General features: G+C 37.0%; 1 protein-coding gene across 2 annotated transcripts in view; it reads right to left on the minus strand.

Annotated features, from left to right (window-relative positions):
- Nucleotides 1-24,515, minus strand: part of IGF1 (insulin like growth factor 1) — a 47,743-nt gene extending 23,228 nt beyond the window's left edge. The window contains exons 1-3 of one of the 2 annotated variants that reach the window (XM_066183928.1): nt 24,291-24,333; nt 21,844-21,914; nt 19,932-20,088 (exon numbers count right to left, since the gene is read on the minus strand). In XM_066183928.1, the coding sequence (XP_066040025.1) occupies nt 19,932-20,082 (151 nt within the window). In that variant the 5' untranslated portion in view covers nt 20,083-20,088; nt 21,844-21,914; nt 24,291-24,333. Of the gene's footprint in view, nt 1-19,931; nt 20,089-21,843; nt 21,915-24,290 lie in introns of both variants that reach the window. The other variant, XM_066183927.1, reaches the window with a different exon arrangement.
- Nucleotides 24,516-24,751: the final 236 nt, after the last annotated feature.

Consider the following 24,751-nt stretch of genomic DNA (forward strand, 5'->3'; position numbering starts at 1 on the left):
TTTTATAACTTAACCAAACCTTAAGTGTCTGAGTTTCAGGTTTTATGAGTTGTGCATATCCTATAGGTTTGTGAGGCATTCTGTTTTCCTCTTGTAGAGGAGTTGGAAAGAAAAAGGTGCAACTAAAACTATTGAGTCATTTTTGACAGTAAGATTGGAAGATATATGATTTTACCCCTGTTAAAAAGTAACCTACTTTTCCCTGAAGTGTAGGCTTGTTTTACTGAATAACTTTTGTGCTTCCACCATGTGAAGGTGGAATTTGGGGAAGAGGCAAAAAGGAATCATCGTTTGGGTTGGAAGGGACCTTAAAGATCATCTAGTTCCAACCCCCCTGGAGATTACTTTGGTTCAGATGTTTTTCTTGTTATACTCCCCTCATGAGAATTTCAAGGAGTTGTCGTTTAGGAACTTTCCTGCTGTTTAGCATGTCTGCTATAATTTGTTACTGCTGCCATAGGTGAACCTGCTGTCTGATATTGACATTTCCCCATCTGTACATTGCCGTGAGGTTTCTCTTAAAGACATTTTTCTTGGAATCAACTGATATTGAAGTTAAACAAGGTGGCTGCTTTGTGGTCAGGTGGGTTGGTGTGGGTGTTTCTGTAGAAATGCTTCACAGTCTGCAATAACCAGGACTGCAAAATCGATATTCATGTACATGTCCAGTGACATGCAATGGCTACTACACGGGGCAGTCACTGCCCAACCCAGATCTGGTAAGAAAAATGTGACAAGGTTGCATGTGCTGCGCGTTTGTCAGAGGAGAACTGTCCTTGAAACCTGGTTCAAACATGATTCACCCTCAAAGGAGTCAAAGTCCTAGTTCAGGTAAGGTAGCTGCCAAACACAGAACTTTGTTAGCAACTTTTAAAGGCTCCTCTGTCTTAAATTATATTTTCTTCTGATGCATCGTTTTCACCTCATTCTAGATGAGGTTTTTCTGCCTTTTCTGTAACACCTTTCTCTTATTGCTAATTCTCACCTTCTTTTCTCCTTGATGCAATTCTGTTGCATAATGAATGTTTTTAAAGAAATATACTAGAGTATTGACTCCTTTAAATTCCTGATGGATATCTCAAAACTCAGACTAAGGCTATTTTTCTTTTTTCTATTGGTTCTACATTAAGAATACTGGAAACTTTTGACCAGAGTTTCTATTAAATTTGAAAGAGTACAACTTTTCGCAAGTGATTTTTTTCCAAGGCAAAATTACTTAGCAGTTCTGAAAAATGATGCCTTCACAGCTCATCAGCACAGTATTGACCCAGAACTGACAGATGTCCCAACTACAAGGAAGTCACTGACTTCAGAAAATTAACCTCATGGGAATACTGATAGAAATGGGACTAGGAAAAGAGCACGCAAGGCAAGTGTGCTCTTCTCTGAGGTAGCTCTTTTGATTTACTGGCAGAATGTTGCGGAAAATAAAAGAAATTGCTTACTAGGCTCTACCACTTTGTTGGGAGGATGCGAAGGAAGTGTGAAAAGTGGAATGTGGGGAATTAGAGTGAGAGCACAGTATTTAGTATTTTGCTGCCGGCAGATGTGTGCTAGGCTTCACCATTTTACTGGGGTGGTACAATTTAGTTGTTATGACACATCCAGGAAGAAAAACAGAAAACACGAGCTGGAGGCTTGGAGAAAATTAAATGATGATGACTCAGAACTTACACCCTAAAGTAAAATGAAATTGAAACACTGCACCAATTTGTTTAGAAGAGAAATCTGATGCAAACGTGAACAAAAGAGCTTCCTTCAGGTTATTGAAGCTTTGCACTGATCTTCAGATGAGGAGGGTAATATTAGAAAGTTAGCATCAAGGTGAAAGGCAAGGATGGTTACAGATAAACTGCAAACTGGGCTTATATCTTTGCTGTCATTTTCTTTTCGAAGTGTTTTCTTTGTTCATTGTGCAGTCAGCCCCACATCTGCTTCTGCTGAAAACTGAGGAAAAGGGTTTCAGTGCCTAAAAGTGTTATTGTTTGACTTGTTTGGCTGGGAGAATGAGTCTCAAGTAACCTATGAACTCTGTGCCATATTCCTGCAGTAAGCAGAGGGCCTGCTGGGGTGATCTACTTAACTTGCCATTAAGTTTTATGTAAACTGTTATAACATTGTTTAAAAACGGTTTGCGGGATTCTCTGCAGTAATATGGCATATATTAACTTCTAGACTGAAAGTAGTAGCCAATTTGTATCCCTTTCGTAAACAGATCTCTTTTTCTTTCTTTGTATTTACCGAACTGTCTTCCTAAGTTTGATAGACTATTACCTATAATTTATCATCAGTACTGCAGTGTGACACTTTGCTTAAAACTTTAACCCTCGCAGTATTTGGATTATATGTCGGTGAGGTTCTAAAAACCAGTATTTCGTTGGACCTGAATTGTTATCCGACTCAGGGGATTTCAAAAGCAGTTTTAAAAGGTGAATAAACATAATTGCCTCATTTTCACACATGGTGAAAGTAAGACAAATACAGATAAAATTAGTTGGTTCAAGGTTATGTAAACCAGTTAGTCCCACAGACAGAAATAGTCCTAGCCCTCCCACCTGCTTACTTTTTATCTATTTTCTATCTAAAGAAAAACACTTTGTCTGTTCTCTGAAAGGTAGAAGATAGGAGATAGGCTTCTCATATTAGAAAGTCTAATTTCTGCATTCTTGGAATGCACAGAATGGGACTGTGCTAGTCATAATTGCATACTGCTGGACTCCTACATTTCAACATCTCATAATTTCTTTTTTATAATTGCAACATTTATAATTAAATTTTCTATACGTGTGAGAAATTGTCTAGCAACAAGATCATCTTATGCAGCATGTCAATCGAGTGACTGTGAGTTTAGTTCTGTAAGTAACCTGTGTCCAGAAGTCTTGCGCACTTTAAGTAGCATTTATAATTGCCTGGTGTTGAAAGGCGAGATGGTGGTCTGGTTACCAGAGAAATTCAGGGTTTTTTTTATTTTTGCCAAAGAAGCTATAATACTGTCTACCCCAGATGATGATGTTGCATGTAACACATCATCCCTTATCTTCTGAAAGCGTAGCCTCAAATCTCACTGAATACAGGGCAGCCTAAGGGCCACAGTGAGCTTTTATTTTGTATTTTCATGCATCATAATGACAGTGCTAGTGTTCTCCTTGATGGATTATCAGGAGGGCAAAGGCTACGTTACACCCCTGCTGCTGACTATGCTCACAGAAAGGCACAATCAGACCGACATTAGTTCCTCTGGCTTATAGCTCCAACATGCTGATATTCTAAAAGGACAGAAAATAAATATCACCAGCGACTCCGCACCACATGTCACCAGAGGCAAAGGGTACGAGTCATTCCCTTTACTAGTACCTGGCAATACTGAGCTCTGTTTATCACCAGCCACTTGGCAACATGGACTATTCTTGGTCAGGGCTTTGCTGTTGCCCTGCAGAGCAGCTACTCTGGAATTTCTACAGTTCACAGGAATGAGGCAATTTCTGTTGTTTCAGTGAGAGCAGGAATAGGCAAATGATTCTTTGGAAGGGCATTTAATGTTGAAATAAAGGAGAGGAGGATTACACTGCCAATTTCTGTTACATGCTATTCTCCATTGCTTGTAGTTGTTGGACCAAACCTGTATTAAGTTCACTTGGGCTGATACCTGCACCATTTCCTCAGCAATTCAGGTGTGCTATGTATATATATCTATTAATTGACTGCATACATTTTGGTGCATTTTGGCCCATTTTTAATGTAAAAGCCCAAGTGTATTGCTGTCCATTAAAATGATCACGATTCGCTCTCTTACTAGACTATATCATTGTGAGTTAGATTGGTGATGGAACATATTCTTACTGTGTCTGTTGTCTGAATCCAAACTTCCAGTGTTAGCATTGGCTTAACAAGCTCTATATTTTCTCTTTCCTTTATAAAAAAATACAAAGAGCTCATATTTCAAAATAAGTCTCCTGAACTGTACTTTCTTTAACAGCTGACACAGCTGAGATTTTAAGCAGTTGAATGCACATATAGCGCATTTTAAGAAGTGACATTGCTATGGTTATGAGTTACACAACAATATGATGTCAGCCCTCTGATTGGTGCCATGGTATTTAGCAATGCCACTTGGACAGGAAAGTTCACACAGAAGCCTGTCCAACAGTTCTAAGAATTTTATATCTTTTGAAGTATTCAATATATTTCTTTATGTGTTGAAGCACTGGCCTTCCAAAACCCTTGTTTTCATTTTCCAGCAAACTCAGTGAACTTGGGGTCATTGGATAGTTTGCTTTCTCACTGGCTGCACTGAAATCAAGCAGCCATCAGCTAAATTGCTATAGCTTGAATGTGTCTAAAAAGAATTCAAAACAGACCTTTAAGACAGTGTTATGACTATGCATTTAATTTAGTATGAGGATATAATACAAACTTAAGAGGTAGAGGCAGTTCAAAGGAAAGGTGGATTTTTAGTACTGGTTCAAAATAAGAAATGATGGAACTTTCAGATTTCAGCTGCATGCTTCAGTTTTCTGTGATTCTAGCTGTTCCAGCAAGAAAACAATCTACTTTTGATACTAATTAAGTTTCAGTTTTCTAAGTCATCTCTCCATCTCCTGAGACTATAGGGAAACACAAAAATGAAAATTTTAGCAAGATATCACTCTATACCGGCATTTTGGCGATGATAGATTATCAATTCGTCTGGGGAAAACAAAAACAAAAACAAAACAAAAACCCAAACAAACAAAAAAAAACTGAACAAATTGCGGCCAGTTAAAAAAGACTTGACCAAAAAAATCATATTTATCTGTTTAGGTTGCTCAGAACCACCAGTTTTCCAAGTGTTGTGTACAATATAGTGATGCAGAATGGAAAAAGAAGGAAGAAAACCAGGTGACATACCAAGTGGCTTTTTATTTAGTAGATTACTGTTCATTGCAAGCAAGACTTGGTGTGCGAAAAACACTGACTTTTTATGGTAACTGTGGAGAAATGCACTGGTGGTCTCTGCTAAATACTCACATCATAAAATCACTTGAATGGATGCTCATCTAGTTGGTAGTTTCAACTGACTACCTGTGTGGATAAGCCTAATTCATGTCGCTATGGATGAGAGGAAATTGCTGAAGGTTCAGTAGGAAACTATCAGCTGGCAGTTTGCCCTTGCATTCAGGAGGGCCAATGGTATCCTGGGGTACGTTGGGAAGAGTGTAGCCAGCAGGTCAAGGGAGCAGATCTTCCCCCTCTACTCGGCCCTGGTGAGGCACGTCTGGAGTGCTGAGTACGGTTCTGGGCTCCTCAGCACAAATGAGATGAGGAGCTACTGGAGAGGGTGCAGTGGAGGGTGACAAAGATGATGCAGGGTCTGGAGCATCTCTCTTATGAGACACTTTGGGAACTGGGTCTGTTTATTCTAGAGAAGACTGTGGGGGGATCTCATTAATGCTAATGAATACTTGGCCAAGAAAGTGCCAGACTCTTATCAGTGGTGCCCAGCGACAGGATGAGGAGCAAAGGCCATAAACTGAAACACAAGAAGTTTCATCTCAACATGAGGAAGAACTTCTTTCTATTGAGGATGGCAGAGCACTGGAACAGTCTGCCCAGGGAGGTCGTGGAATCTCCCTCTTTGGAGATATTCCAAACCTATCTGGACTCGTTCCTGTGTCACCTGCTCTAGGTGACCTTGCCTTGGCAGGGGGCTTGGACTGCATCATTTCCAGAAGTCCCGTCCAACCCTTACAGTTCTGTGATTCTATGAACTCTGAGAAGTGTTAATAGAATTACAGTACTTGATGAACTTTTAGTGAACAGATTTAGGGGCTTCCTGTACCACTGTTCATGGGGTCATTCATTAGCTGAAAAGAAAATTTAATTATTTTATGTTCTCTCTTAATTGCTTTTAACCTGTTCATCTAAAATCAGATCTCTTGACCAAGAGATTTCAATAATTTAAAACTTTAAATATTTTTTCCACTGACTTCTATTTATCACCAGCCATTTGGCAGCAAATCTTGTTCTTGGTCAGAGCTTTGCTGCTGTCCTGCATAGGAGGTGCTCTGGAACTTCTGCAGCTCACCAGAATGAGGCAATTTCTGTCAGTCCAATTAAAGTAGAAAGAATCTAATGAGCTTTTGGAAAGGTGTTTGGATTTGAAAAAAACAGAGCAGGATTACGTTGCTTTTTTTCCAGTTCTTTTGGCAAAAGTGCTTTGTTAGTCCAGGTTGGATAGGGTATATGCTGAAGCTGCTTTTGAGGAAGGGTCACACTTGCAGCTTTGGTTTTGCCTTTATCCTTCATTGTTCCCTGTATAAAGGGAAAGTACTACTTCACTTTACGGCTATGTTAAATTGATTGACATTTGTATTCTACTTTGAACATGCAAAATTTTAGCAGAAATATATAAATCATTTTAGGAAATAAAAGTTCTTGCCATCTCCACTTGGATGTGCAATCACTAGGGCAAAAAAACCTTACAAATATTCAGAGGAATAGGGTATTTCCTGGGATATTGTAGTGTATAATGTATTTGTCTGAAGGCTGCAATCACATACTTCTACGATAAGCACTTTAGAGGAGTTTATGAGGAAAATATTAATTTTTATTGTCCACAGTGTTTTGATCTCGGAAGTCAATAAGACATGAGACCACCTGTTACATATTGAAAACACTGATCCTTTTCCTTCTCCCAAGTAGTGTGTATTCTGTGTAACTATGGATACAATTTTTTTGTTAAAGGCTTTAGTCATTTAATGATGGGCTGTGCATCATAATGTAAAATTCATAGGCCTGTGACCAAAATTAAGGCTAATATTCTCCGATTTTAAGGAATTCCTCAAGACACATCAGTTACTGGTTCTTCCATTAAACTCTTCTGTTTGCATTGCAGCATGCAATGAGTCAGCTTAATTTATGTATTCCTGTATTATTTGTTGTTACACAAAGTAATAGTTTTTAATAATACTTATTCCTTATATTACAATATACTTTGCATTATTGCAGTAAATTTAGATACTGTCACATAGTCGCATTGCAGGGGAGACAAATATCTGAAACTCCTAAATAAGACGTCCTAAAGAATTTTGTGAGAACTGAAATTCAATTTTCCTGGTTAGAAGACAAAGAAAATGATAAGATGTGCATTGTCTCCAACTTTCTACAGTGATTATAATTTTTTCTCATGTTTGGTTTTCATACAGTATTGTTTGTGGTGCATGTTTTAGGCTTTGGCATCTTGCAAATGAGGTTAGTAGAAAGGTAGCATTTACAGTACTTATTAACCACTGTCTGTTCCAGAATACCTCTTAGAATATTTATTAAAATTCAGCCATCATTATTTTTAGCTTGCTTGGGAAATTATTAGCTTTCATCTGATGTCTCAAATATTTATGCTAGAAATAAGAAGATTTCATACTAAGCGTATTAGTGTGTTTAACGTCAGAGAGGAAGCCAAGTCATTATGACAATTCTTATTTTGAAGAGCTTTTAATAGTGATAGCTTTTTCACAAGTAGTCAATAAAGTCCAAAAGCAAAATTTAGACAAGTATCTAAGGACCCTGACTTGTATTTCCAAAGATGCTGAGGCCACTGAAAACACAGGCGTATGCCTAGAATGATTAAAAAAAACCCCACAATGAAAAAAAAAAACCTGCCTAGGTTCACCTATCATTGATTTTAGTGGATATTAGATACATGACTGCTTTGGAAAAATCTCTTGATTGTCCATCTGCCTCTTCAGTGCCTTAAAACCTGATTCATATGCCTTTAGGAGCTTCAGAGGTATCACTGGCTATTCATGAAGCTCATACTGATTTTTGAAAATAGAGTAGCACTTCTTAAGAGTTAGTTTTCAATCTTTTACATGTAGCCATCTACCTGCCAAAAAATTGAGACTAATTTAGGCACTTTAGCAAACCATTATGTACAAACTTTGACAAATTTGAGAGATGGCCAATCACCAACTACGTGAAGTTGAACAAGGGTAAGTGCTGGACTCTGTACCCAGGATGGCGCAACTCCGGTTGTGTGAATAGACTGGGGAATGAGAGGCTGGAGAGCAGAAAGGGGCCTGGGGATCCTGATCCATGTCATGTTGAACATGGGTCAGCAATGCCTGGCAGCCAGGAGGGTCACCCATGTCCTGGGGGACATCAGGCCCAGCATCACCAGCCAGGCAAGGGAGAGGATTGTCCTGCTCTGCTCTGCACTGAGGCGGCCTCACCTCCATTGTTTGGGGCAGTTCTGGGTGCCACAATATAAAACAGACATTGAGCTGTTAGTGAGTGTTCAGAGGAGGTCACGGGAATGGTGAAAGACCTTGAGGGGAAGCTGTATGAGAAGTGACTGAGGGCACTTTGTCTGTTCAGCCTGGAGAAGAGGAGACTGAGGGGAGACCTCATTGTGGCCTACAAAGTCCTTGTCAGGGGAAGAGGAGGGGCAGGTACTGATCTCTTCTCTGTGGTGACAGTGACAGGACTTGAGGAATCAATATGAAATTGAGTAGAGGGAGGTTTAGGCTGGATATTTGGGAAAGGTTCTTCACCCAGTGGGTGGTTGGGCACTGGAACAGGCTCCCCAGAGAAGGGGTCACAGCACCAAGCCTACAGAGTTCAAGAAGTATTTGGAAAACAATCTCAGGCACACGGTGTGGCTCTTGGAGTGTCCTCTGCAGGGCCTGGAGTTGGATTCCATGATCCTGATGGGTTTGTTCCGAACAGCGCATTCTGTGAGTCTATGAAGAACTGAATGGTAGATGATCTTTAAAATTACACTACAAATCTTTCAGGTTGGTCTGAATCATGTTAAAGATGAGGAATTTTTTGATATGCTTGTACCCTTTTCAAATCAGGAGCAAATAGTATCTATGGATTGCTAAAGGAGACTTTATTTGCTGTATTTATGCACAGAAAGAAAAACACCAAAAGTTCAATGTGTAGTTCTTAGGAAAAATAGGTGACTAGTAAGAAAACAATGGGAATCCAGTCAAGGGAAAATATTTGTGGTGTAATGACACTTATGGCCAAAAGACCTAGTAATATCGATGATCAGTATTTTCTTTAGTGAGCATAACACAGAGAACTCATGAAATAGAATTCCTCAGACTAACTCCTACTATCCCCAATGAGCTGAGCTAAAGCCATGTGAAGTTAACAGATAACCTTGAGGGAGTAAACATGGACTCATAATTTAGGATTATGAAAAAACTCCTTGCCAGGGCCAGCCTGGATTATTAACATTACTATTTTCTCCTTCTCTGTCATTGGCTTTGTCCTTTCTTTATTATAGTACATATCAGATTCTCCATAACTTTGCCACGTGAAAAAGGAGAAATATACCTTAAAAATATTACATCCTAAAATAAAAAATAAACAAAGCACTTCCACCTGTTTCATAATTCAAATATAATCATTTTGCATTCAAAATCTGTTGCAGATTATTTGATTCTTGATGGGGCAAGGAAAACCTTATTTATTAAAAAAGGTTTGTTCTTTTTTCACAGATCTGAATTTTATCTGTTTCATATCAGAATATAAACCTCTATTTGAAAAGAACGGCAGACGGTAAGTATGTCGCCACTTACAAATTCTTCTCATTTTATTAGTTTTCATCTTAGTGATAACAGGAAATAGTTGTACTTTATGGCATCAAGTCCTACTGCTTTCAAAAACTAAAATGGAATGACTAGGAAAGAAAAATTAGGGGAGTTGACTTAATGCCATTGTAGCTGCAGTTGTAGAATTTCATTCCATTTTTTTGCAAAAAGAAAGACGGGTGAAATTCTGCAAAATATCTTCCTTTTTTTTTTTTATTAACACATTTTCTTGACCATTTCACTTTTAAAATGTTTGTATCTTGGAATATCTATATTAAATCTAGTGTGTGCAATTCCTGAAATAGTGGTGGAACTCCTTAAGTATATGAAATAATTTTCGTGTCTTATACGAGAACACCTTTTATGTCTTTTAAATGCAGAAGCAAACGTGAAGTGAGAGCCTCATTTCTACCCCATTTTCCTCAAGCCAAACTCGCTGGGAATAGTACAATCCACAATGCTAAGAGCACCTTGAAATAAGCGAAGTCATATACATATTTATTTGTAGCAAGAATAAATAATTCTTTCTTGTTTTTAGTGCTTGTTTTTACTCTGCTTCAAAACAATGCATTTACTGAGAGAGGATTATCAATGTCCGAACAACCTAAAGAACAGTTCCTATCCCCATAGATGGTTTGGAAATTTTAACTACTGTAATTACTGTTCCCTGCAGAGGGATCACTTTAAAGAAGATCATGAAATGCGAATGTGGTTCTGTGGATCTTTGCTTTTCTATATTGCCTTGGCTGAAGAGGGGTACTGGAGTGAGGAAGGTAGAGATTCTTTGTGGTGTTGTTTCAACTCACTGAATGGCTTACAGCCTCGGGTGGGATTCTTTTCTCAGTCACATTACTGCTTTTATAGGTGACTTCATTGGGTAACCAGAAGCTAAATTTTAAATATTCCAACTGATAGAATTGTTTGGGTTGGAAGAGACCTTTGAAGATCACGTAATCCAATCCCCTGCAATTAGCAAGAACATCTTCAACTAGATCAGGTTTCTCAGAGCTGCATCCAACCTGACTTTGAATGTTTCATTGACTGAAAGTACCTCAAAACTGTACTTGAGCATCATTCTGTGTTCTTTCTCTGTGACAATACCATGATAGAAGGCACAGCCCTCTAACAGAGAAAATCCTTCTTTAATGACATTGGATATTTACCTGTCTCTGTAGGTTATAAATATTATTATTGTGGTGATTTCTTAAAAGACTGCTGGGAAATGAATATTCATAGGAATAGAAATGATCTTGTGTGAACAGCAGTGTAAAAACCAGCTTCATTACTTATGCATGGAAAAGTGCACCTTATTTTGCAGGAATGAAACGTAAAGGAGTTTTACTTGTTATAACATGTAAGGGTGTATCCTTCATATTATATCCAGAAAGAAAAGATAGACAAGCTTTTTGCGTTTCACTTTTACTGTGTCTGACTGAAGTGCCTTCTCCAACAAGATTCACACTTAGACTAAAGCCTGGGAGCTCTAACTGGTGTTACCTGCATAAGGCACTTTCTGTGTCTTTCCTTAACTGTATTATACCATAGCAGCTAAAATAAGCTTGGACTTGCTTTGATCTAAAATGGGATCTGTATGAGTGCATCCTTACCTCTACTTGGAAGTTCATTGTGTGGTTTTAAACAGATTCATTCCACCAAAATTTAGGCTCCTAATGGAGGGTCCTTACTCTGACTTAACGAGCATAAGAATACAATTGCTACACCTTCCTTGCTTAATTTAGTGGAGGAGGAAAAGTATGTCCTAGGGGAAATTCATAACTTAATAGGAGCCCTGAAAATTTTTTAGTCCTCTCACTGACTGCAGAATGAGCTTGCGTAGACTCCTAACTCAGAATCCTAATTTAAGTGTCCAAAAGTAGATGGACTGAATCTGAACCAGAGTCTCCTTATTTCAGGTCACACACTGTTCAGTGTTAATCATTCAGCAAATTCGTTCTGTTTGTGGACAAATTAAAATGATGTATGTCTAGAAAGGCCTGAATTTAAAAGTCTTTGGTCTGAAAAGACATGAAAGGAACAGTATAGTCAATAATAAAATACAAATGAGATATTTTTGAATATATCTATCCTTCTCTGTATAAATCATGGAGGTATAATAACATCACCTATTCCTACACCTCTATCTTCTGTTGAAAAGAATGAAAAAACCCAAAAAAACCACGACCAAAAAACATCATAAGGAATGCTTTTATATTACTGAATTCCAAAATATAAGTAGGATTGTAATGCAAATTGTTTCAACTAGTGCCTCTGTTTTTCATTCAGTGCCCATTGATTTAGAGTAAAATGCCAGACACAATTAAGAAAAAATCCAGAAGTGTTCTAAAAGCAAATATATATGGTGTTTTTGCTTTTACTCTTAGCTATATATTTCAGAAATAAACATGGCTTTTATTCAGGACATGTATTTGCCAATAATACATTTGATTAAACTAGGAAAATTAGACATATTATCAGTAGCTTGCTCCCAAATTACACAAGAAGAAATTAGATACATTTTCAGTAGCTTGCTCTCAAATTTCTACAGTCTATGAGTCACCAGATTCTTCCTGCCAAACTAAATATGTCTGTGAAAGGCTGGAAACTTTAATGGAAAGAAACATAAAACTTGAAATACGTAGGAAAAACTAAGGGGTTTTTTTTTAATGGAAGACCTGTTGACTAGTAATTCAGAAATTTGGGGGATGTAGAAATGAATTATTGCAACAATATTATTATTTGTCCACAGAAGTTTCAAGGTAAGAAGTGTATTCAATTTAAACCTGCTACGTTAACCTAAAATAGATACCCTTATTAGCTTTCATGTAATCTGAAGTAATCAATGACGACTTACAAAAAGAAGCTGTAAAACCTTCAATTTAAGAGTAGAAATTCATATCCACTCATTTGGATGGGGCTGAGTTTAAAGAAATCTTCAGGATAGTTAATGCAAGTCTGAAAAAAAATCTCTCTTGTACATTTGATTTATTATGAGTTGTCTGGAACAGCCATCAAACATAATTACGAATGTACTCATCTTTTCAGATCCACAAGCAGAATGACATCTTCCCTACAATATTCCCCATGACGCTCAAACATCTTATACCTTTACATAAATGATACATTTAAAAATTTTCTTTAGAATGCAGAGTTTGTGAGCATAATTTAAGATTTTATCCATTTCCTTGGAAGGATATGGCTGTTAATGAACCTTCTTTTGAAGTCAATCCAATTTTCAGTATCATTTGTTTTACTTCGAGCCTGCTCTTTATAGGATTTGGGGGTATTAAGTGTTTACTTTTTTGGGGATAGAAATAGTGTTCCTAGAATATTTATTTTCAGAAAGAAAACAGTTCACTGAGGTGGATTGAATCAGAATGGTCTGAGCCAAACCCTTATTTTTTCTGCATACTCAGCCTTGTGTAAATTTCTGCCCAACACACAAAGACACAAACAATATAAACAAATAGTTCTGTGTAAAAATATCATGATTTCAGATTTGTGTGAGTCATCACTTCCCAAAGGAAATGCTTTAACAGGACATTCTTTCCCTACTTCCACAATTTTTGTGGGCACATAAGGAAGCAGAAGGGCCTGCTGTCTGGAAGCATCCTCTTATTCTAGAGATATATTACATAAATGGGAAGACTGGGATCACAGCTGAATTTTAAAATAGGATGGGAAATATTTAAATATGCTGCAGACTCAAAAAAAAAAAAAAAAAAAAAAAGCAGCAAGAGACAAATGAGCACTCCTAGAAAGTTTTATTGATAAAAGGAAGCTATTCCAGTTTTCACTAGCAAAGGATTAAACATGACGTAAGCAAACACATTCTGCTCTGCCTATTAAGAGCAAGGACACTGAAAACACGTAATTTCTCTGTGAATGGGATTCAGTCAGAAAACACAGCAGGTATCTCAGTATCCCAGACTTAGGGCTGGATTTTTGTAGGAATTTAAGTAACTTTCCACAGGCTGGATTCACCCACTGGTCATTATACGGTATGCCCCTCCGAAGACTATGGATATGTTAGAATTTTTGTTCTCAGAATGTCATTTACTGATGCAAACATGAAATATGCCTGTCATTACCTAAAAGTTAGACCCAGCATTTGGGCTTTATCTTTCGCAATGGTTTTGCACTAAATGCACCACATAAAAAGTAGGAATTAATCTCTTTTCCTTCTTCTCGACATTGAAGTTCCTGTGGTTATTACCAGAGATAAATTTAGCATAATTTCTTCAATAAGTATACATTTGTGGTATTTCTTTTATCTTGGTTTCTAGACTGAGAAATTACTTAACTGTTGGTTATCCCTTGCATTTGTTGTCATATTTTTAAACAATTAAGCTTGTGTCCCAGGGAAATACTGACATGAGGATATGGTTCAATAAACAAGCCCAGATCCATCCTTTTTTAACAAAGCTCTGAGGTGGCTTTAAGTCTCTGATTTTCAGTGATGTGAAAGGGTTTCAAACATGCCAAAGAGCTAAAGTGCTGAATAAGCCCTAGAGTTTTGGCTCCGTGAATTCCTGCCTTTGAATGAGCACTGTGTATAGAATGCCCTTCATGCACAGGTAGAAAATGCAAAAGATTTTCATGTACAGAACATGTGGTTCTGCCAAACTGAATGATTTGCTTTGTGACTCCTACTGCTGTTGATCACGAATCACAAATGCCTTATTGATACCAGAAAAAACAAAGGGGTCCATACGCAAAGGTTTTGGCTGATTGCATAGAGCATATGCCAGAGTCGAAGTCAGGGAAGGGTTTTTCTCGGTATTTAAGATTCAGTGGAAAAGTAAGAGGGGCAGCTATGCCAAGAATTAATGTTGATCTTGCCAAGAGTTTCTTTGAGTGACTTTATCCAACATGAGACTAAACAATGTATTAAATACACATATAGCAGTTAGGGAATCAAATGTCAAGTAACAGCTTTCTGTTATTTGAGACCAAATTTGAAGCTTGGTCTAGTGCATTAAAATAAGGTAAACATCACAAAGTGCATCTCTAATATCTACCAGCTAGTAAGGATGCATATAAATTACACTTCTGGAGAAAATGTACTTATTTGGTTTTGATAGTAGGCACTTTTTGCAGAAATGTTTCTTGTTGAAATTTTGATCAAGGCTTTGTTTCCAGTCACTTCATTAAAATTATCATGACTACTGCAGTCCCTCTTAAGGAAAAGGTTGAAAAATCATAAAATCCTTGGTGACCTGAGAAATCAGCTGTAGAGGAGACCTGTTTGCAGGAACTAAATTTAGTGTATATCAGAGTCTAAATCCTCCTAGACTTACTCTGCAATCCACGGAGAAAGAAGACACAACCTCTCTCTCTGTCGTTAAAGATAAACCTCACCAAACTAAGGTTAGCCTTTATGAACAACTTCTTACCCTTACTTAATGTGGTAAAAAATGAGAAAATTCTTTCAAAGACTGGCTTATTTTCAGAGAACTTCCTCGGTGTTTACTACCAGTGGCAACAAAGCCCACTTCAAACTTGTGTCAGCTGACTATACAGTAATAACATTTCAGAAGTCAGAGCTGTTTTCTTTCTTATACAGATACATCAGTAGCCGTGCCTATAGTTCTGGTTCCCTGAGCACTGACCCTACAGACCTGGCTAAAGCACATCTGAACTCCTTTCCAGGTTAGCTTTCTTATAAGAAGTGAGGAACCTAGGGATAGATAGAGGAATACGCTCAAATCTTCCATAGGTACCGTTATTTGGGCATGAATGGGGCATGTAGCCAGAGCAAGGAACTTAAAAACACTCATCTTGCTGCGTGAACACAGCTGAGATAACCAGCATCTGTTTGCAAAGATTTGTAAGACTGTCAGTGGCACCAGAGTCTGTGTGTGTCCATGGCAGCTTTTCAGCATGCCTCTGCTGGGCTTCTAACATTAACATTCCTTTCAATCCGGGATGCAGAGAGGAGCTAATGACTCATAGCTCCTACAGGTATGGAGTACTTAAAGAACTAAGTGCCATGCCATCTCTTGTAATTATGCTGATAGGTTTGACAGGCCTAAAAACTTTAATAACATCTTAAAAGCAGACTTCCTGAAGTAAACAAGAAGCTCTTAACTAGAGGGAAACGGGAGAAGCAAAACGGGAGATGTAGCAGAGCCTATTGCTCTGCTGCTTGTTTCCTCATTGCTAAGGCTGCAATTCCTCCACGTATACCTTTGTTCTACAAAGCAATGAGATCTCATAACAGCTCTCATTACCCAAAATTATGTTCATGGGCTTATCCTGATTTTCTGATGATTATAAACTAACAGTCTTACATTGTGCACAGCTGGGGATTTTCCCAAGGACAACACACAATTTTGATTGTCTTAGTGGACAAAAGATGTGGCAAAAATCTGCAGTAATTCTCCACAAAGCAGTTGACACAGGGAACATTAAGCTGGATGCCAGAAAAACCCATCTCTTATAGGATTCACTGCTTTACACATGGAAGTATGTGCTAGGTCATTCTCCATTCTCTGAAAAATATCAGAGGAACTCCAGTGTCTCAGGTATCTAAATTCAGCTCTTTTCTCTTTTGTGGAAGTGATGGTTCAGAAGATTCACAAGACTAAAGCAATGGTTTTTAGCAGAAAAAAAGGTGGAGTTTTAATTAATGAAGTTGATTGTCATAGTTTCAAATAAGTGTTACCATCTAACTTGGGCTTTAGAAATTAGAAGACTGAAAATGTCTACGGAATTAAGAAATCTGTTTCTTTATTGGCACTTATGTATTTGGCAAGACTGCTATGTATTTATTGTAAAAGGAATAGGTATCTGTTCAAAGGAGAAGAAACTAGATAAAAAAAGAATATAGCATTTTCTCCTTAGAGCAAGCTACTGGATCTCATGGTAGTAATAGCCCTCAGAAAACAGCATGAGCAAGAATGAATTATTGTTCAGCAAATTCAACATTCATGAGGAATTTTTTTTTTCCTTTCTTTCTTCTTTGACTAATCTACAAAGAAAATTCCTATGATAAGACTAGACTCTTCCAAGGAAAATTTTCCCCCTCTCAGGCTTTCACTTTTGTAACTTTCCTGTAATTTCCCCTTTAAGTTTTTTGATGATTCTCTGCTCTCAGTGTTATTTTGTAATAAGCATACCATGCTAGACCTTTCTGGACATTAAAATTCAAGTGAACGTTGAAGCCATCCCACTTGGCTTCATGATTGTTGGATCCAGAGGTTTCGAGATTGGAGAAGCATTGAGAAAAGCTGTGTTTAAGTGTAGCCACTTTTGTAGCTGTGGCCAGGTTTTCTGTCACTTTCTCCTAACAAAACCTAACACACAGCAACCTGAGGGGCCAAAGTTCTCCTAGAGACATGTCCCTAGAAAAAAGGTGGCAAAAATGAGCTTTTCTCTGATACATCATGGGAGACAAAAAGCTGTCTGAAGAGTAGCCAGTGCTGGTTGGAGCTAAATGTGACCAGGGAAAAAATGGAAATGCCCAATCTGGGGATTTGTGCTGTGTTTTCCCCTAAAAATTTTTGAAAAATACTCCTTGTCAGTTTATCTCAAGACAAAAGAGAGTGGTAGAAATGACATTTGGCTTTCTCTTGAAGTGTGTACTTCTCTTTGTGTGTGGTAAGCAGCTGGGGCATCTCCTCAGAAGCAGTAAAGAGTTTTCTTTTATAGTTAGAAAGTTGGGCAGAATAGACTACATAAAGAAAAATTTTTTGTCTTCTAGTCCTAGCCATAGATAGAGCCTTGTGGTTGGGAAGTACAGAGTTTCAACAGAAAGTAATACAATTATTTCTATCTTCACTTCCACCCACAACTCCCAAGGAATAGTCAGAAGATTTGACCTTGACTCTGAACCAGGAATTCCAGCTCAGCCAAAAGGTATTCTTTATATTTAGAGTCTCTAGTGAAATACAGAATGATGGAAGAAAAAAAATTTCCTCACAGCTATTTCCTGTGCAATTTAAAGGCAAATACTACCATTGATTATACTTTATTTAAAGGAACCAGAGTATGAGAATAGAAGGCTTAAAGAACTACTTTTATTGGCATATTATTTACAACAAAAGAAAACTTTCCTTAGGCTTTTACCTCTGCAAATGATATGGCATTCTTAAAAAGTCCCAAGAAATCAAGCAACATTTTTAACCTTTGATAGTATGCTGCATTCTGTAGTACATTTGAAATGAGGATCTCAATTTGTTTTACCAGTTTTACTGGGCTTTTTTTTTTTTTTTCTAGTTTTGTATTTTAGATTGAACTCTAAAAAATAAGAGGGAGAAGGTTAAAACAGATTAAATTTCTTCCTCATGAATAAGAAGTAGCCAGGTAGAGCTCACACATTACTTGGCATCCAAGGGGCTGCATATATATCAACTTCATAACATTCCTGCTGAATGACGCAACTGCAGTCTATTGATTACAACTGTGCAACACTTTCCTAAAACAGGGTGGTCACTCACAAGTAAAACCTTCCATACTTTTCCATATAAAACAAGGTCGACATTTATGGTGGTGTCACATTATTTCAAGTGAAAACTCAGAATGTCAGAAAACAACAAAGACTAGACAGAAAGTCTAAGCTGACAGCAGATAAAGATCAAGATTGCAAAGGTAATGATCTCCTTTGAAACATTGGGAGCCCATCCTAGTATTTTAAATTAAGGATGACCTAGCTTAGGGTAGAGATTTGAAACAGATTGTGAAACCTTGGAATAATTGAGATTGAAACCAAAGAGACTTACTGCTAATGATTAGCATTTCACATGACCTCTTACCTTGAGGATCACAAAGTACACCTAACAGTAGGTCTGATTGCTGGACAGTAACAGCTACTCTTGTGGAAAGCAAGCGTGAGAGGTCTCTGAAACAGCAGCAAACATTTTGCTGGGAGAGAAACACCTGAGATACATACACAGTAAAAGAATAATTGCTCTGCTGTTCTAAGGATGTATTGTCTCATTGTTTTCTGGTGTGAAAGCAAGAGTGAGTGATGACAGTCTTTACATGCACTCCAGCAATAAAACATTTGTAGGACACTCACATAATCCCTACTCTGCTGCTAATTAATGCAACAGACTTTGGTGTATAAATGAACACCTGACAAGTTCGTAGGATAATGTAAATTCCAGTGTGAGAGATTCCAGTACTTTTAATACTGTGTTTAACACCAGAATACTAAGCTAAACAGCACCCCGGAGTAGGTGCTCATCAACAAGTGTTGAGGTGATAAATAGAGAAAAGAAGGGTTCTTTGTGAATAGCGGTTTACTTTGCATATGTAAAACTAAGGTTTCAAAAGTGAACTTTAATAAAATGTGCCAAGAAGATAGTGAAAATCTCTGCAATTTGATATGTTGAGGAAATTAGGATTTTCTGTTATTTAGAAGTGCAAGAGTCTGAACTTCTGGTTTTATTGCGAGCAAGGAAGCAAGGTGAAAACATTGAAAGCAATGACTCCATGAATAGAAATAAATAGAAATAGGGTGGGTATGATCAGAAAACCAAAACATGGCAGCTTAAAAGGCAAGGGGCTTCAGCCCGGAAGGAATATCAAGAATATCAGAGAAGCACATATTGTTATTAAAAGTATGTTATTAAATTCTAGCTTCAGAGGCTACAAGAGCACAAATTCTATAATGTTTTGAAAAAAATATATTAATGAATGTATTCAGAATGAATATATTCATAGCTAAAAGTTTCATTAGCTTTGTTATTTAAGTGGCAAATAGCTGAAAATCAGAAATAGATTTCTATTAGATAAAAGTACAGTATTTATTGATCCTGACTATTGCAGAGTTAATTTTATCTGTTGTCTGTTCTAGTGTTAGTCTTTATTTTCTCACTATGCATGAATTTTCCTCTGCTGTTAGTTAAATGATGAAGCATGTAGATACCTGGATGTGGTAACTTTCTACTTGCTGCCTTCCAGCTCTTTTTTTCAAACCAGATGTTGAAGCTTAGTGTGTTTTTACTATGATACAGTGTGTACTTTAAATGTTTACTAGTAGTCTGTCATAACAGGTACATGTAGCTCTGCTTTGTGAGTATGTTTGGTTTAGGATGTGCCCTTCAGTGACAGGTCAGTGGAAAGCAGTAATACAGCAGGTGGAATAGCAACAGCTGGAAAGTGATGAAAAACAATAGCAAGTCTGAAAATGAAATTTTTTCAGAAACTCAGAGAGGTTGAACACAGGCACAACTTTATTCTTTACTGAGGCTTCATGGTAACTGAAGGCTTCAACATCTTCCAGATATAGGATACCAGTCCTAGTCGACAGCCTGGATGATCATAGCTAAGCTCATTTACAGCAGTTGCAGACTCCAGTGGATTACATGAAAGTGTTTAGCAGTTAAATGAAAGAAAGGGTGGACTTACTGAAATAAAAGCCTCTGTCTCCACATACGAACTGAAGAGCATCAACCAGCTCAGCACCACAGAGTGTTTCCGGGCCAGCAGCAACAGAACTGGTTAAGGTAAGCAAACATAGGCCAAGGTAGAAGAAATGGATGTAGGACACAGTGTGCATCTTCACCTGCCAAGGAAGCAAAAGCAGTGTCAGAATTCCCCAAAGAGTCTTACAAAAAATGACTCCTGCACCATTCTGAATGAGAATGAATATGTACTGTGATTTCTTGGACAATACACATGGTATCAGGAAATGTCTCACCATAATTTTGCAACTGTCTACATGTTCTAATCCATGTGTTTTGGAAACTGATTATTCTGGTGAATACTCACAATCACATCTAGTTAGGGAACCCTGTAGTAACTATGACTTATATTTGCTTTTGGAAATCAAAACATGGAAGAGTGGAATAGACAGACAAAGGGAAGCCTGAAATAATAGGAATAAGGAAAACAATCTTGAATTCATTTGTCTCAGACCAGACAAGCTAAGAGGGAATAAGACAGGGGCCTGCCAATGTACTGTGGAAAATGAGGGTGGCATATGATGGAGAAGAGCTAATTAAACTAAACCCAGCATTGTCACAAGAATATTTGGCTCTAAACTTGCTGTAAGGAAATTTGGTCCAATAGAAAAAGAGCTCATTATTAGTACTCCACCGTTCTCCAGCCACCTTAGAAAGGAATACCAGGACAAACCAAAAATGTTGCAAGGTTCCACTTGCCGAAGTTACAGGAGTTGATGTAGGATCTTCCGTAGCAGAAGACTACATTCAGTGACTCTTACAGTCCCCTGTTACTAGCAGGCAAACGTTGTGGAAATACTTGACAAATTAACAGGAGCGTGAGTTTTAATCCATTCAAGATTTGTATTTTTCCTTGTTGCAAGCTACTATACTTCATTGACCTTCATAATACCCTCTTAGGCAGCTGTGGCCAGGAGGTTTACACAGAGGTGATAATTCTTTTCCCTTTTACATTTGGTTACAAAGTACCTTTTTCCTGTACTTTAACGAAAGGTCAGTCGTGGATGGGTGTAAAATTGCACCAATCCATTTATCCACTTCTTTTTGTATCCCTTTATGTCCACCTAATTTTTTTCCCAACATGCATAGAAGATAGCTTTTTCTTTTAATACTAGGAAAAATTATACATGTATAGTAGCAGGACACTGAGTAATGTGCTTAATGAACATTCTGAACTTTAGATCACTTGCCAAAAATGATAGTTTTGAAAGGTGTAAATCTGCATTTAATTTCATTCTCTTTCAAGGTAGACATTAACATTGCAGTCAGGTAAGAAGTTACAAATCTGTCTTCCACACACAGTTAAACTTGGCTTAAAACTGCTTTCTGTTAGCAGTTTAGAGCAAAGTAGTTGAAGAAAAATGATTAATCTTCCCTAAAGTTTCTTTCAGGGTTTCAGGGACCATTTAATCATTAATATTTCCTCACTGAACTCTTGAAAAAAAGATGAAGCTATCTGTTTTCTGATCAATTGGGATCTGATCCAGTGGGGTATTGAGCCTTTTTTAGTCAATATTTTTTAAGAATTCTTATTTTCTTGGCAAGAGATCTTAGTGCCTTGCTGGATGAGTCCCTATTTCCACCGTGAAAATAATGAACAATTTAATCCCATGAGATATCATAAAAGAAAGAATAATTATTTTCCCATACACAAATGTCATTAGCCAACTTTGCCATGCAAACCCCAACAATCTTGAATGCATGGACAAAACTTCAATGGCAGATGGAAAAAGGTCAGGTTATAAATGAATGATGATAATATGAGGCACTATTTCCTGTTAATGATTCCATATCTTAACAACAATTTCTTTCTTCCTTTGCCATATTTTTGAATTTATAAGATAAATGTGATGCACCTGCAGTTTAAGATGGTTCCCAGTTCTGAGGAGGTAAAGCAGAAATCTGTTTAGCACACTGCCTCAGAAAGCTGAAAGACATTACAAATACAAGAACATTATGTATTTAACAATTTGTTCTCGTATAACATTTGGTCCAGAAATAAACATAAATTTTAGACATTTAACAATTCTTTATTTTTCAAGACTTCTCAGCTGGCCTGCATTTTCAGATAAATATCAGCACTGAACTATGACAAAACAGATTATCTACTGTTTTTCCTTTAGTGGATGCCAAAAAAGGCTGCACGGTATAAACCACAGAGAAATTCTAACTTTATCTCCAAATTTAACAACAGTCAAGAACTTTCAAACAAGTAAAAACTTTGCAGAAAAGAAAACAGGCTCACATGGTCTAGGGTTCCATCAATTATTTGATAAATTAAGTACTGTTTCATCAAAGTATATTCCAAAACATAGTTTAAAACTTTACTTCATCATTTTAATTAAACACAACATTAATTGATCCAATATGTTTGTGATAAAATCAAAGTACCCCTTTATAACGGAGGGGAATATTCTTAAGAAAATACAAAGTTGTAATCCAATATTGCTTTAGGTTCTCTACAATCAAGCAGAGTACTTACATTATCCCCAATTTGACTAGAAAGTTGAGAGCTTAAAAGAAAACGCTTTGGCGTGTGGGTGGGGTTTATCGAAGCATCTAATTACATTAGGAAATTGAATACAGGTTCAAGATGAGCCTGGTTAAGCACTTCTTTTAGTTGCATAGAATGACTGACCATATTTTCACAGCTGGAATTTCCTCTTTTTTCAGTAAAATAGCCAGCTTTTGCTACATTCCTCTTTTAGTAGTCCAGAAAAGTAGCACCACAAAGGAATGTCATATTTGAACACTCTCCATCTCATTTACTCCTTAATTCTTCTATGTAAGTCCCCTTCATTTAATAAACTATCACTAAGTTGTGCATAAGAATCCTTCACATGCTTGGTCATTTTAATAATATGTAAGAACATCTGCAAGAATTATAAGTATCTTGAAGGAGACAACATTTTTTTGGAAAGCATATGCTACAGTAAGAAATCAAGAGTTATATATTCAGAATTACATTTTATTCCAGAAATGTGCAATTATTATGAAATATCAGTATTCACTAGTAATTTTTATATAAATAAAGCATATATACTCTAGAATGCATCGAGGCTTAAATACTGTTAACTTTGAGCAAAGAATCTGGGCTACATGCTAACCTAAATCAATATGTTCCATTGATTCCAAGGAAGCTTGGCAGGATGCACAGCTGAGGAACTAGCACATTACTTTTATGTCTCTTAGTGCCTTGCTCAATACTTAAAAAAACCCAACCCTTCATCTCTCAAGTATATTGGAAAGGATGCCCATTTATACATTAAGGGAATGATTTCATCTCTTCCAATTATAGACCTGTAATTAGGTCATTAAGGAATGGGATAAGTGTGTTTTAAGTCTAAGACCAACTAAAAAAAAGAATTAGACCCTAAACCATTAAAATAACATAATTCTTTCAGCTACATGAAAGTCCTTGCAAAATATTAAGGGGGAAAAAAAGTTCTTGAAGGATTTAAATTTGCAGATAATGGAAAGTTGGACTGGAGCCAACTGACAGAAACAGAGGTCAATGCACCTACTGAAGTCAAATTTACCTTAAGACAGTTTATAATATTGTCCAGAAATTATAGGATCATAACATCAAACTTCACATTCAAACTTTCCTGAAAAAGCCCTCCCTAGAAAGGAAAACTTGGAGATGAGCATGTAAGGGAATTTCCATTTTCTTTATGTACAATTGCTTAAGCTGTACAAATATGCAAGGTCAGCAAGAGTCGCAGCTGGTTTCTAACGTAGAAAACAAACTGAACTTCTCATTTACTTTTAATTTATGAAAGCAAAAACCAAGTAAATGCCACGATGCTGCCAGAAAATTGCAGCAGTGACAACATCCTTTAAAAGTTTCCTTGTGAAAGCATGAACATTTTCTCTATAATTGTGTCTAATAAAACTGCAGAAACTTAACATGTGAATAATACCTTTTTCCTATAAAACCCTGCACCTGCAAAAAAACAGCTAAAAGTTCTTGTATTCAGAAGCATTCATTAACAATATAGACAATGATGTAAGTGGACCTTTTAATAATGACATAACTGAAATATTACAAAGTTCCCTGAATAGAAGTGAAATTTAAGACATGTATTTGCAAGAGTTTTCCCTCACAGTTATCTATGTAATTGCAACTATTACATACAGCCATTTTCCAGATCACATAAAATTGCATGTTCAGCAATTTATAAATAATTCTCAGTTCTAAAATAATGTTATTGAAAAGTGCACAATACTCCTCAAGCCAGCAGCAGACAATACACAGCAAAATAGAACTAAAAAATTATTTGAAATAGTAATAAAGATTTACCTTCAAGAAATCACACAAGCAGCACTTAACTAATTGTGTTGAAAGACTGTTGATTTTTTCCATTGCTTCTTGAAAGTGCAAAGTCTGGAAATGAATTTGTTAGCAGTAATGATGAGAAAAAAGAAATCCAGAGAGATGTGAGATGTTGAGAGCAATGTCACATTTCAATATTGAGGACTTTATTCCATTGCGCAGGCTCTATCTGCTCTGATTTTAGCAGTGACAGTGAGATTTAGCAAACAGAAGAGGGATTTAGAGAAAATCCTCACATTTATCTACATTACACAGACACTGTAGACAGGAAACAGCTGGGGGAGCATTTGCCTCTCTCTCTCTCCCTCTTCTGGCAAAGTTACCGAGTAAGGACTTTTTTGGGCATGGTGACAAATAACATCATACCTTTGCATTTTAAAACTAGAGCACAGAAGCATATTTTTTTCCCTTTAAAAGAATGTGAATTT

Source organism: Chamaea fasciata, unplaced genomic scaffold (genome assembly GCF_029207755.1).
Source record: "Chamaea fasciata isolate MVZ Bird 193981 ecotype frontalis unplaced genomic scaffold, bChaFas1.0.hap1 SCAF_5, whole genome shotgun sequence".
Lineage (NCBI taxonomy): Eukaryota > Metazoa > Chordata > Aves > Passeriformes > Sylviidae > Chamaea > Chamaea fasciata.